Below are 13,171 nucleotides of genomic sequence, written 5' to 3' on the forward strand. Positions count from 1 at the left end.
GAACCTATATTGAACAAGGGGGTATGCAGTCCTTTTAAGGGGGCTTCAGGCTTTAAGCCCTCAAAGGCTTTCAGGAGGTATTTTTTAAATCTACAATGTCAAATCCTAGATTATATATTAAAAAGATAAAATTTACAGTATCCAATATTTTTGTACTTTTAGGCCCACTAAGGCATTTTACAATTACAAATAAAACATGTTGTGTAAAAATAAAAGTAAATCACTATGCAAGGAAAGAAGGGCTAAAACAAGCATCCCACTTAACAATATTGTGATTAAAGCTTTAAATCAAAACATAAGCAAGTGGGTGGGATTGCTGTGTTAATCCTTTCCTTTGGCACAGGCAAACCTTCCTATTGCTGCAATGTACCTGCTGTGAGACCAGAATCAAGAATACATAAATACAGACAAAAATGGTGTAGAATGAAGCAGCATATTTACGTGGGCTTTTTATCTCCAGCCAGCTGGGCCCTTTTATTTTTCTGCTAAGCAAGAAAAGCTCCAGGCTTGAAGTATTTGTTCCAAACACATGTGAAAATGTTTCTCCTTTTAGATCCTGAGGAAGTTGAGGTGAGTCCGCCTGCAAAGCAAACATATCATAAGATAATTACAGTTTACAAAACAACTGGCAGGGAACCTTATGTCCAAGAATTCTAGTAATTATTTTTGTATTCTCAGATCAGAACCCACACATCACGCTAGGCTCTCATTTTAAGCTGCTTTCTTGCACAAGGGTTGGTTTACATACACTGTTTAACTTCAATAGAATTAATAAGTGGCATTTGTAAATGCTTTGCTATTGTTTAAACAAAAAGATAACTTGTGGGTTATTACAATACAGTGTAGGTTTGAAGTTAAAGTGTTCACAACAAATCATTGGGGTATTTTTATTTTACGTAAAGACAACACAAATACTTCAACCCTGAATGACAACGAACATCAGCAAAGGCTCAAAGATTTGAATTATGTACAGTTTACAAGAAAAGAGTGAGAGAGGATAGTATCATTCAAATTCAATAAGGGAATTACAGTTCAAGAGGGAAGCATTCTCTAGCAGTGAAACACAACCACAACATGAAACAGAAGAAAGGAAGACTGAAAGCTAACTATACAATTGTGTATGTTATCATTGCCAAACTAAAGTCACCAAATACTACAATCTATCCAGTTGTTTTTTTTTAAAGAACAAAATTAGCAAAAAATGGGAAGGAAAAAAAGCACTTGTAATTTGGTAACAGTATTTTAATAAATGAATGCACCAAATCCTTATTAAACAAAACTACAATAGGTGCAGCATAAAAACAATGTATTAATCATATACCAGGATATACCACTTCTATATTAGTAATACAACTGTAAGCATTTGCATTGTAAACCGATACAACTAATCACATAATCATACAAAATACAGCAAAACATTTAACATTCGCAAATTTAGAAAAATACATTCATATTCCACCCTACACATTTTAAAAATTGGAATACCACAGAATCTCCACAATCTACAGCTAGGTCCATAAATATTTGGCCCACAAACAGCAACTAAAAGCCGCTGCAGTAAAGGCCTGGCAGAGCATTATAAAGGAACCCAGCATCTGGTGATGTCCATGAGTCCAAGGCTGTCATTGCCAGCAAAGGGTTTTCAACCAAGTATTAGAAATTAACATTTTATTTCCAGTTATTTAATTTGTAAATTTCTTTTGAGCCCCTGAAATGAAGGGATTGTGTTTAAAAAAAAAATGCAGTGGCCTCACATTTTTATGCAATCATTTTGTTCATCCCACTGAATTAAAGCTGAAAGTCTGCACTTTAACTGCATCTGAGTTGTTTCATTTAAAATTCATTGTGGTAATGTAAAAAACCAAATTAGAAAAAAGTTGTGTCTGTCCAAATATTTATGGACCTAACCGTTTGTGACTTACTGATTGAAGTTACCACACGTTGCTTTAACAAAAGCGTACAAACCTAAGAAATATAAGGTGATGGTTTGGTCTATTTGACCTCTGCTCTTGCAAGCTTATCAATAAGTGTCATTGATTTCTTATATGACATAACTGGCAGGGAGCCAAATTCAAGAATGCAAGGATAAGCCTGTTACAAATTGGGCACCTGTATCCTTTTAGTCTCCAGGCAAGGAGCAGGATATCACTTATCATGAAACATGGATTGCAAATCTGCAAGCACAATATGTTTAAAACAAGTAAGCGGACTATGTGGTATTGCCTTTTTGTGGTCAGAGTAAAGATTACTGTAATACAAAAGGGTTAAGATTGGCTTGTTTAGAGAAAAGATCTGTGCCAACAATTTAACCAAAAAAAAAAAAAATTTTACATATAAAAGTAACTAGCCAAGCTCTGTATGAAGAATACAGAATGTCTTTATTTGGGATTTTGGAAGTAAATATCTCCACTTCCAACCAGACTAATTAAGGGAGCAAGCAAATGGTAAATTCTACAGCATTTAAAAAAAAAAAAAAAAAAAAAATCTGTGGTTTTAGACATACAGGGCGATGCATACCACAAATAAAAATGTGGTACAAACATAAGAATCAAGCCATAAAGTAATCTTACGATAACAGAAAACAACAGCAGCAAAGGGATGGGTAATATCTAGTATCTATAAATCCATAATAAAAAGTATGTGATTTTAAAAAGTAGGCTAGTAAAAGAATAGACTTACAGAATATCGAACCTCTAGATATTCAGAGCTGGCTGGAACATCAGGAATTTCAAAAGCATAATCCTTCTCAACTTTCTGTGAAAATCAATCAATCATATACGTTAGCTTCTTGGAAGAATCATAAAAGGTAATAAAATCAGGCATATTTAACCACTTGTTAGGGAGCATTTAAAGGACAAGTCAAGAGTAGACAGGCCAAGAGTAGTACACTGGTGTTTTTATAGGCATCCCCGGTGTATTAAACTTTCTTCACGCAGACCCACAGGTGCATCTGTTTGGAAAAAACAGTATTGGTCTGGGGATCTTTCTTACCTAGTGCTGAGCCACACCACCTATATTTTTCAAGGGTTCATTGAGGCTTCTTAAGACTCCTGATTCTATTATACCCCATATACAAGAAAGCTGCAAGGTAAGCCTTAAGTAACAGTGAAAAATGGCAGTGCAGACCCCCAGACCAGTGAATTTTTTTCAGCTGGGTTCTGGCACTTTCCAGAAAGCTGAAAACACCAGCAGTTGTTACATACTATGTGCTATAAGTCTTAATCTGTATGTAAAATTATATGGGAGAAACAAAATTTGAGGTCATCAGGAACTTTGGTATCTCTAGTGAAATGGAGCTTTAAAGGAACAGTAACACCAAAATGTGAAAGCGTATCAAAGTAATCAGTATATTATGTACTATTATGCCCTGTCATGGTAAAACTGTGCTTGCATCAGAAAGACTACTATAGCTAATATAAATAAGCTGCTGTGTAGCCACGGGGGCAGCCATTCAAGCTTAATAAAGGAGAAAAGGCACAGGTTACATAGCAGATAACAGATAAGCTCTGTAGAATACAATGGGAATGTATGCAATTTTTCTGTTATCTGCTATGTAACCTGTGCATTTTCTCCTTTTATTAACTTGAATGGTGACTCCCATGACTACGCAACAGTTGTTTATATAAACTATAGTAGTGATCCATAAGCAAACACACAGTTTTTACCAGTGCAGCGCAATAGTACATAATTTATAACATATTATTTTGATACAGTTTGATTTTTTTTACGTATTACTGTTCCTTTAAGTTGGGGAATTCTTTATGAGGATAGGGCTTTATTGGTTAGATTTGAAAAAGTGTATCTTGTATACCCAAAGATGTCACAGCAAAGCATTAAAACAGACAGAAAAATGGAATGGAAATTTGTCCTATGTTTATAACCTACAGAAGGTCACTCAGAGAAAATAAGGCATGGCCTTAATCAGAAACATACCATTAAGATACTGACACAAGCGTATAAAAACCCACCTTAGACTTGAACTTCATGATTTTGTACTTTTCTGCAACACTTTCATTAAACTCCTGGTATACATTCATCATAGACACTGGTACTCCAGTGTCTTTGCCTGTAGAAAGCTGCACTCTCTGTGACAGAAATACATGTAGGCATTAGATGCAACATAATGGAAAGTGCTGCTATTTTCTATGCGATACGTGAACAGTCCTGTAACTGTCAAAATGGCATAAGCATTTCTTTGGCCAACCCTCTGCTTTAGGGGACCCTATTCAGCAACCCTATGTTAAATGCAAAAAAAAAATTTTTTTCAAAATGTAGTTCCCTTTCAAACATGACATTATAAGGTATATGCATAATCACATTTTTTTTAAATTTAAAAGAAAACAATAAGGAATAGTTACTGCAGCGCAGATGTACAGTACAGAAATTGGTGAAAAAAAGTTTTCTATGCAGGGTGGTGTAGGGAATGCGTGGTAAGTCAGAACAATATAAAGGCACAGTGATCACATTAAAATTAAAAGTACCCTAGCCTGGTACATTTTTTATTAAAAAGGGGACCCAGAAAGAAGCAAAGGATAAAAAAGAAGATTAAATATGCTTATTATAAATCTAAAACACTAAATTGTAATAACATTTAGGATAATACTAGACTGCACTTGGGTAAAAGGTTGAAAATAAATGAGTAGTTCATAATATACTAGGCAGCAACAATATTACCACACCTAATTGCTTAACTAGCAGCCCATAATCAATAATACAGAGGCAACTAATTTCATCAAGTCACGGCACTAATATAACAAATATCTTACATTTTCACGAGGTAGGAGATATACAGTCCTCTCAATGTTCTTCACACTAACACAGCAGCTGACATACGCCTCAGCTGTCTCTATCCAAACTTTTCCAAATAAGTAGACTACTCCTACAAGTAAGAAAAATAAGTTGAATTAAAATTAACTCCTCAATGAAACACAAGTTATTTTTTCTGTTTTAGAAGATACATGCTAGAGGGTCTAATCTACCTTAAAACTAACAGACAATACAAAAAAAATAGGCAATCTCAATCTTGCTCAATGTGGCCAAAGCATTAACACCCATAATCTGGAAATCTAATGTCATTCAAAAGACTGGGCACTTAGGGCAGTGACACACCGGGAGATTAGTAGGCGTGCAACAAATCTCACTCGCCATCCTACCGGATAGAATGTAAATCGCCGGTGGGATGGCATACGCAGCACCACAATTTGCCAAAGTTGCCTTGAGAGGAAACTTCGGGCGATTTAGGCAAACAGTGGCTCAGCATATGCCATCCCATCGGTGACTTACATTCTAGCAACCGCTGGGTTCCATACAATATAGAAGATTTACAAGGTACCTTTACTGATTTAATTATATGTTTAAATGTCAAAATATTATGATGATTGTGACAATAGCCTATTGAACTACATGTTTAAATTTCACTCATTAATTTTCTTGAAAATATTTACAAGGCCTCTGTGGCATATTATATACAATTTAAAATGGCTTTTATGGCAGACTCCTCTGAATCACTGTTTTATGCAAAAAAGAAAGGAATTAAAAAAAAAAAAAGGCAGATTTATCAACAATTGGATTTTCATGATTTAAGACATCTCTGAAACCACATTTCCACTAAAACCGCAAATGTCTAGTATTTTATTAGAAGATCACACTTTTCAAGGAAGTAGTAATTTAACTAAAAGCAATAGATTTAACGTAAAATTAACTTTTCTTGAAGTAACTGACCAGCAATGCCCCTGGTCTCTTTGAACAGATAAGCAACAAATAATTTTTCTGTGACCGATATAAAGATTCCCTATGCTAACAGCAAGTCTCCTGAAGGTTTCAAAAGTCACAAAGAATCCAATAACAGGATACAAGGAAGACATCCAATTTAAAATATATTAATGTGATTTAAGAATAACAGCAATAAATATGAGAATACTGAATTGCACTTGACATTTTTTGTTTTGTGTCTCATACCTGGCTGACTGTACTGGTCTTCATAGGCATCTAGCCAATAAAACTTAAACACCTGACTTCCATCTGCACCTGTAACCAAGGGTAGGCGGCTTGAATCTACCTGAACTTCAGTGGTCATTGATTCAACCTCATCAATTTGATCCCAACAAGATTCATTTAAAGCAGCGGAAGTCCTGGAATGTAAAAGTGAATAATCTTAAAATCCTGCATGTATATAGACTGCTTGTGAACTGCTCCCAAAAAAGCTTTGGGGTGAAGAAACACGGGGTGTTTAGTCTTGACTAATCTGTGAAGCAAAAATTTGTGGCCGCGACGGACTTCGCCCTTAAAGTAAATGGCCTATTAACCATTGTTTCACTATTGGCCACAACCAGGTCATCTAGTTCTGTTACTTTGATACACTGAAGTGAGCAGTTTTTGACTAGTGTTTATAGGTGTTTTTTGTTTTGGCTGTCACTACAACATCTACTTTAGGCAGCATGTCTACCAAACAGTTTAATGGAAAGTGGTGGCAGGAAGATAAGTGAGTTATGACCATCACTTTTGAGCACATCTAAAGATGTAATATATATATATATATTGATATTGTCGTACAAATAAGAATACCATAGTACACACTTAGGGGGAGATTTACTAATCCACGAAGGGTCCAAAAGCGTTTTTTCGTAATGATTGGTATTTTTGCGACTTTTTCGCCGCCGTCGTGACTTTTTCGTATGTCCCATGATTTTTCCATCGCCGTCGCGACTTTTTCGTATATTTTCCGCAACTTTTTTGTCACTGTCGCGAAAAAATCGGATTGGTTTTTCCCGCCATTTACTATCGTTCAATACGAAAAAATCACGACAGCAAAGAATTAGTCGCGCAAAATACGATAAAGTCACAACGGCGACGAAAAAGTCGCAAAATTTTCGTTTCCAATACGATTTTTTTCCCTTGTGGATTCGTAAATCTGCCCCTTAGAGAGTCAAATATGCAGAATCTAATAAAAGATATACAGATATGGGATAAGTTATCTGGAAATCTGTTATCCAGAAAATTCCAAATTACAGAAAAGAAATCTTCCATAGACTCCAAAAATGATTTCCTTTTTCTCTGTAATAATGAAACAGTACCTTACACTTGATACCAACCAAGATATAATTAATCCTTTTTGGAGGCAAAACCATCCTATTGGGTTTAATTAATGTTTAAATGATTTTTCAGTAGACAAAAGGGGCAGATTTATTAAAATGTGAGTTTAGAGCTAAATACATAAAAACTCACCCACGTGCTATACATTCCTATGGGATTTTTAAAAGTGTATTTATCAATGGGTGACAGTTAGAACTCACCATTTGATAAATACACTTCTAAAAATCACATAGGAATGAATAGAATGTGGGTGAGTTTTTATGTATTAAGCTCTAAACTCATATTTTGATAAATTTTTTAGTTATGTATGAGCTTAAAAAAACGAAGAATTAAATTACCATGCAAAATCACTGAAAAAATACAAATGGTAGTATTCTTGCTGTTCAACTAATAATGTTTCAGCCTTATATGTATATTAAAATGGTAGTAATGAGCATGTTTCATACATACATGAAAGAACTTTCCTCCATTTTAACACTATCCTCTTTCACACACTTAATTTTTGGTTCTTCCTTCTTAATTGTGCTAGAAACAACTGAAGGAGATTCCAAATTGTCTTCTTCCATTGGTTCATCAAAATCTCCATCATCGAACTCAACCATTGACGTATCCTCTTCTAAAAGAGCAGATTTATTAAAGATCACAAACCCAAACAATTCTATGCAATTTATACAAAACAGTATGTAATTAATCCAGTGAAATCTATGCACCTATATATGTATTTCTCTATCAGCCGCTATGCAATTTACATTGGCAACTTAAGGCTAAGGTCACACTAGAATATTTGCCTGCATTTTCACCAATTCTTTTCCCTGAAGCAGCAGGTGAGGCTGTCTTGCAACTCTAAAGAAAATTATAGATGTGACATACAGACATATAAAGGATGAAAAGATCTGGCATTAGGGATACTTAAAGGAAAAAGAAAGTCAAAGTCCCTTGGGGGTGCCAAAATGTTAGGCACCCCCAAGTGACTTTGACCACCTACCTTTTACCCCGGGCTGGTGCCCCTGTGAGGAGGGAACAGCACCAGCCCGGGGTAGCTGCCGGCGCTTGCTTCTTCCGGATTCGCTGCGCGCGCATGCGCAGTAGAGTGAAAAGCCGAACTTAAACATTAAAGTCGGCTTTTCACTCTACTGCGCATGCGCCCACCGCTGGCATTCCAGCAACGGAAGCCGGAAGAAGGAAGCGATCCGCTCCAGGTGCCCCGGGCTGGTGCTGTTTTCTCCTAACAGGGGCACGAGGTAAGCGGTTTAAGTCACTTGGGGGTGCCTAACATTTTGGCACCCCCAAGTGATTTTGCCTTTCGTTTCCCTTTAAGCATTTTAAGGTAAGTAACAAATAAAGCCCACATGCCTTACCCTATATTTCTAAACAGTTTAACAAAGAACAAGGCCGACTAATGTGTATAACCAAATTACACTAATATCTGGACAAAGGCCTGACAGTCTAAAAACAGAGAACTGCACCAGTGTGTGGCCATAAATAGCCAGAAATTATCATGCTGAATATCAATACAGAGGTAAAACCTTGAGCAAGTGTTAATATTACACTATTGCAAATGTAAACACAAATAAGGGCAACAGTCACACAATACCTTTTACTTGAGTTTTCACATTCAAAGGAGCAGAAGAAATCAAATCAGAATTTGGCTCATTCTTAATTTCCCGGGGTACAAAAGAACTGGCAGAGTTGTTAGATGGCGCAGCACTTGAGAGATGCCCAAGCTTTGCTAAAGCTGGTGGTTTTTTCACAGGTAAAACCTTAAAGAAATTAAACACTCTGTAAAGGCTGAAAGTGAATAACAATCATCAAGTTTATTTAAGCATCTAGCAAAGCAAGAATTATTTAGGATTCCTGCTAATTTATGTAACTCCAGTCTGAATATGCAAATTAGGGTTCAGTTTTGTATTAGGTCAAATCTCCTGCAGTCTCCAGCTGAATCCACAAATAATTGATTTGTTACATTAAACACCTTTAGCAGAACACAAACTCCTACGTGATTCAGCACAAGATACTGAAAAAATGTTATAACTGCAACTTCAGGGACATAAATGTGTACAATATCTGGGCTGCTTTTATTCTTGATTTCTCTTTTAAATGAAAAAAAAAGTACACATAACAAATATAATTTGGAGAAAACCGAGAAGGATCTACTTTTCTGCATTTAAACATGTACATCTTTATTTCCGTGTAAGCACTTCTTGAACAAAATCTTACCTTTGGGGCAGCAGGTGGTACCGAGAAAGGGTTTAAAGGAGACCCTGCAAGTTTCTTCTTCTTTAGAGTAATTACTGGGGGTGGTGTTATAGGAAGAGCCTAGAGAGCAAAACAATTATTCATTTAAAAGGCAACTAGTCAGAGACAATTCAAAAAATACAAAATCATTCAATAAAGTGTAAATATTACAAATTATGTGTATTACCTGTGACTTTAAATCTTGCAGTAAATCACCAAGCAAGTCATCTTTTGACAGATCCACAGTTTTCTGTGCAGCAAAGAAAAAAGTGTATGTATTATATATATGTGCAGAGAAAGAAGATTCCTAGATTAACTGTAAGGAGCAGGGCCAGAACAATGACCAAAAATCTAATGAAAGAAAAGTCAAGTCACATGTTCAGATTGCAATTCAACCACACCATATAAAAAAGGATAGCTTATTCATAAACATAACTATCAGCAAAAGCAGAATTAAATGATCATTTTACTCACATCTGTTGTCCTTTTGACAGCACTGGCCATAAACATTGACTTGATATTATTTGGCTTCGACACCGATGACTTTTTTACATTAGATTTATCTTTGGGTGCTCCCTTAGCTCTTTTACCTGTGAGTAAGAGAACTCAATAAAGCAAACAATACGTGTACTAGGAAAACTGAGAATATGATGGACTCTAGATTTCTGCACTCCTTTCTTAAAAAAAAAAAAAAAAAAGGACTAGCCCTGGGTACTTTCCTGGGAGAGTTGCTCCACCATTTTAACATACCCTGCACCACACTGCGTGAACCCGCATTACAGATCTTGTATTATTGCCAGATCAAAATGGCAGTACAGCACTCTACTACTAAGTCATGCAGCTTTAGTCAGCCACTAGCAATGAAACAATTTAGGCTTACAGTAAACGGCATGTACCTGAATCAGCAAGAGCATTGTCTTCTAAGTCATCATCAAAAATCTCTCTTCCATCTTCTACATAACCGGTCCCATCTACCGCAGGAAAGAAAAATTTCAGTTCACATTATATAATTAGCCCACTTATACTTAATACTAGCCTAATGTACAAGTTTAGAACAAATGAAAAACATGTCCTTTCCATGCCCTCTGTAGACGCAGCTAGGTTAGTTTAGTTCCAATGCAAAGTCCAGACATGAGCTCAATAAAACATTCATATATGAGCGCATGCTTAAATTGAGGCACAACATGTGTGGAAGCATTATTCAAAAGCCCTTGGATCAACTCAAGTTATTACATGACTAGTTAAAAATACTATCATTTGGCAAGCTGTTAAATTAGCTTGACCAGCTTTACATTGCTACAGGGCACAAGTCCTAATGGCACATACGTATAGCTCTCCTGACCAGAAGTTAGTATTCTTTACAGAAAAATTACAAGCTATCTGTCTTAGAAACTTTGGTTCACATACTTTATTCTCCATGTGATAAATGAAATGGTTACACAAATATCATTACTTAATAATTAAAAAAGGAATCTTCATGGTTTTAACAGATACACACCATCATCCACTATCCAATCATCATCCTGTCGGTCACGAACAATTTTAGAGTATTGTTCTTCATCCACCTCCTCATAAATGCTTGAAATTTCTTCCACCTAGTAAAAAAAAAAAAAAAAAAAAAAACTACTATCTTAATTATTGGTAATATGCAAAGACACTTCAGCGCTCAATCAGTATGTTGTGTTTTTTTTTGTGTTTTTTTAACAAAAAGGACCACCTGCTACATATAAAAGGCATAATACTGATATTACAATTCCTATATATTTGTGGTTATAAGACTAAATAGGTAAAAAAAAGAAATGGATATCTAGTGGTGGAGTGCATTCATTGAAGCAAGTAGTGACAGACAGGTCTCTTAAGGAGTGACAGATAACCCTCTGAAGCTAAGTGACTTCAGATTATATGCAAAGTGTTGGAATGGATTAGCATTTGTAACTAATGTTCCATTAGCAAACAGTGGGTACTAGAGGAAAAGGGCACTAATAACTAAATGTAGCAGTTACAATCAGGGTGCACAAAGAATTCTCTTGCTCTGCATAGCTTTCATAGCCGAGTTACTCGGACTTCCAGGAGGTGCTGCCTGGAGGGACTTGAAGAGTATACATTATCCTCGGGTTCTGGATCCCTTGTGTGGATGCCTGGTATTATTTGGATAATATTTACTGAACTGGCCAATTTCTATAAGGTAATATTTTTAATCTAAATTAATCTAAATCTTCTGCGCAGTTTAGCCCTTATAGAGCCATCTCCAGGGCACAGAAGCAAGGTTCAGGAACCTATTTAAACAATGTTTAACTTTCTGTAATTCAGCTGGGGCACTCATCTTTTTTAAGATTTATCCTCACATCTTTATATACGAACACACAGTTTTCTTTTTCAGTGGCGTAACTAAAGTGGGCACAAAGGTTGTGATCCATCACAGGTTAAAGCTAAGAATTAGTGAATTAACTCTGGCATGTGCAGGGTTTGGGGAGCTCATCCAGTCCCCACTGCAGAGTAAAGTGGCTAAAGAATAATCTTGATGCAAGGCTCACGTATGGATAGCGTTTTAAAGATTAAGTTGCTGTGGTTGCTGGTGTTGGGGGGGTTGCAACAAGAAGGGGGTTCTGCACAAATTTTAGTGCAGTGGCACAAGGGATATGAGTCAAGACACTTCGGAAATAAAATTAAGGATTACGTAAAATACCTCATATTTGACTTTTTCACCAGCTTTTGCTCTTTTCAAACGTTCCAATGCTTCTTTACGGCCGCTCTTTTCTGTTTTTTCACGCCGCGAACGTGATGCTGCAAAACTTCCAGATTCTGACATGTCTAATGTAAAAACACTCAAACATATTAGAATGACAGATATATGACAAAGATTACTAACCATGCACCATTTACATTTGATAAAAGAACGTCTGGCATAACCTCCACTGAACGAATCAAACTTCAGAACAAGTAGAGATGTATCCCGCCCCCCTTGGTTTTCTGCAGCAAAAACAACTTGTCCCAGAGTTTCCACCCCACAAGTATTCCCCTGTGTGCCAATTCCTCCCCATGTCACACAGATAAACAGACCAAGGTAAGGAGGGAAGACGGTACTGCGGGGCGCACAGAACACCAAGTGCATGGACCTTTGAAGGTGCAAACAATCAAAATGTACTTGTTCCTAAAGATGGCTCCTAAGCCTCGAAACGCCGTACTAAGATAACTAATTCGGAACTATTTTATTCAGACTGTACATACCTACCGACAATGCTACTTTTTCGCGGGAGAATCCCGGGCTGCTGCTTAAAGTTCCCGCAAGCGCCAGACAGCTAGCCCTGACGTCACAAGTCTCATCTCGCGAGATTGGGTGTCACGGCTACACGGTAGCAACGCGGTGACGCCTGTATAAAAGCACTCTGTGCTGCCAGAGAGAACGGAGCAGCAGTGTGTGGGAGCTTTGTATGCTCTCTGCTCGCAGTTCCTACTCTTGTTTCGTGCTGATTGTCAGCTATGCCTGAATATTTGGCCACAACTAAGGAAGTCGTTCTTTCCTACGCTCCCTAGCACTCACTTGTTTTGTTTTATCCTGAGGGAATGCTAGCAATATCTCATTTGTTGCCACTGTTGCATTAGAGAGTACCAGTGAGCAAGAGAATTAAAGAAACAGTAGTACCTGTCAAGTATCTATTATGGGATTTTGGGATGTTCATGTGATGATTAGCAATATATTTTATGTAACGAGCCGGGGGAGAGAGACATGTTTTTCTGCTTGCCATCAATGTCCCCTTCCACAAGAGCCTCACAATATTTGACTAAATGGAATTATTTTTTTTGTATTGTCTTTCTGTGCCAGGGAACAAAAAAAAAAAAAAAA

The 13,171-nt window shown here is 36.7% G+C and overlaps 1 protein-coding gene across 4 annotated transcripts in view; it reads right to left on the reverse strand.

Annotated features, from left to right (window-relative positions):
• Positions 1–12,698, reverse strand: part of pola1 (polymerase (DNA directed), alpha 1, catalytic subunit) — a 151,903-nt gene extending 139,205 nt beyond the window's left edge. The window contains exons 1-14 of one of the 4 annotated variants that reach the window (XM_012957632.3): positions 12,388–12,488; positions 12,014–12,138; positions 10,826–10,922; positions 10,224–10,298; positions 9,802–9,917; positions 9,515–9,577; positions 9,310–9,408; positions 8,687–8,852; positions 7,543–7,708; positions 5,959–6,131; positions 4,767–4,879; positions 3,969–4,085; positions 2,680–2,754; positions 442–580 (exon numbers count right to left, since the gene is read on the reverse strand). In XM_012957632.3, the coding sequence (XP_012813086.2) occupies positions 442–580; positions 2,680–2,754; positions 3,969–4,085; positions 4,767–4,879; positions 5,959–6,131; positions 7,543–7,708; positions 8,687–8,852; positions 9,310–9,408; positions 9,515–9,577; positions 9,802–9,917; positions 10,224–10,298; positions 10,826–10,922; positions 12,014–12,138; positions 12,388–12,439 (1,576 nt within the window). In that variant the 5' untranslated portion in view covers positions 12,440–12,488. Of the gene's footprint in view, positions 1–441; positions 581–2,679; positions 2,755–3,968; positions 4,086–4,766; positions 4,880–5,958; positions 6,132–7,542; positions 7,709–8,686; positions 8,853–9,309; positions 9,409–9,514; positions 9,578–9,801; positions 9,918–10,223; positions 10,299–10,825; positions 10,923–12,013; positions 12,139–12,387; positions 12,491–12,555 lie in introns of those variants that run through there. The other 3 variants (XM_031896704.1, XM_031896703.1, XM_031896702.1) reach the window with 3 other exon arrangements.
• Between the last annotated feature and the right edge of the window lie 473 nt (positions 12,699–13,171).

Source organism: Xenopus tropicalis, chromosome 2 (genome assembly GCF_000004195.4).
Source record: "Xenopus tropicalis strain Nigerian chromosome 2, UCB_Xtro_10.0, whole genome shotgun sequence".
NCBI classification, from domain to species: Eukaryota; Metazoa; Chordata; class Amphibia; order Anura; family Pipidae; genus Xenopus; species Xenopus tropicalis.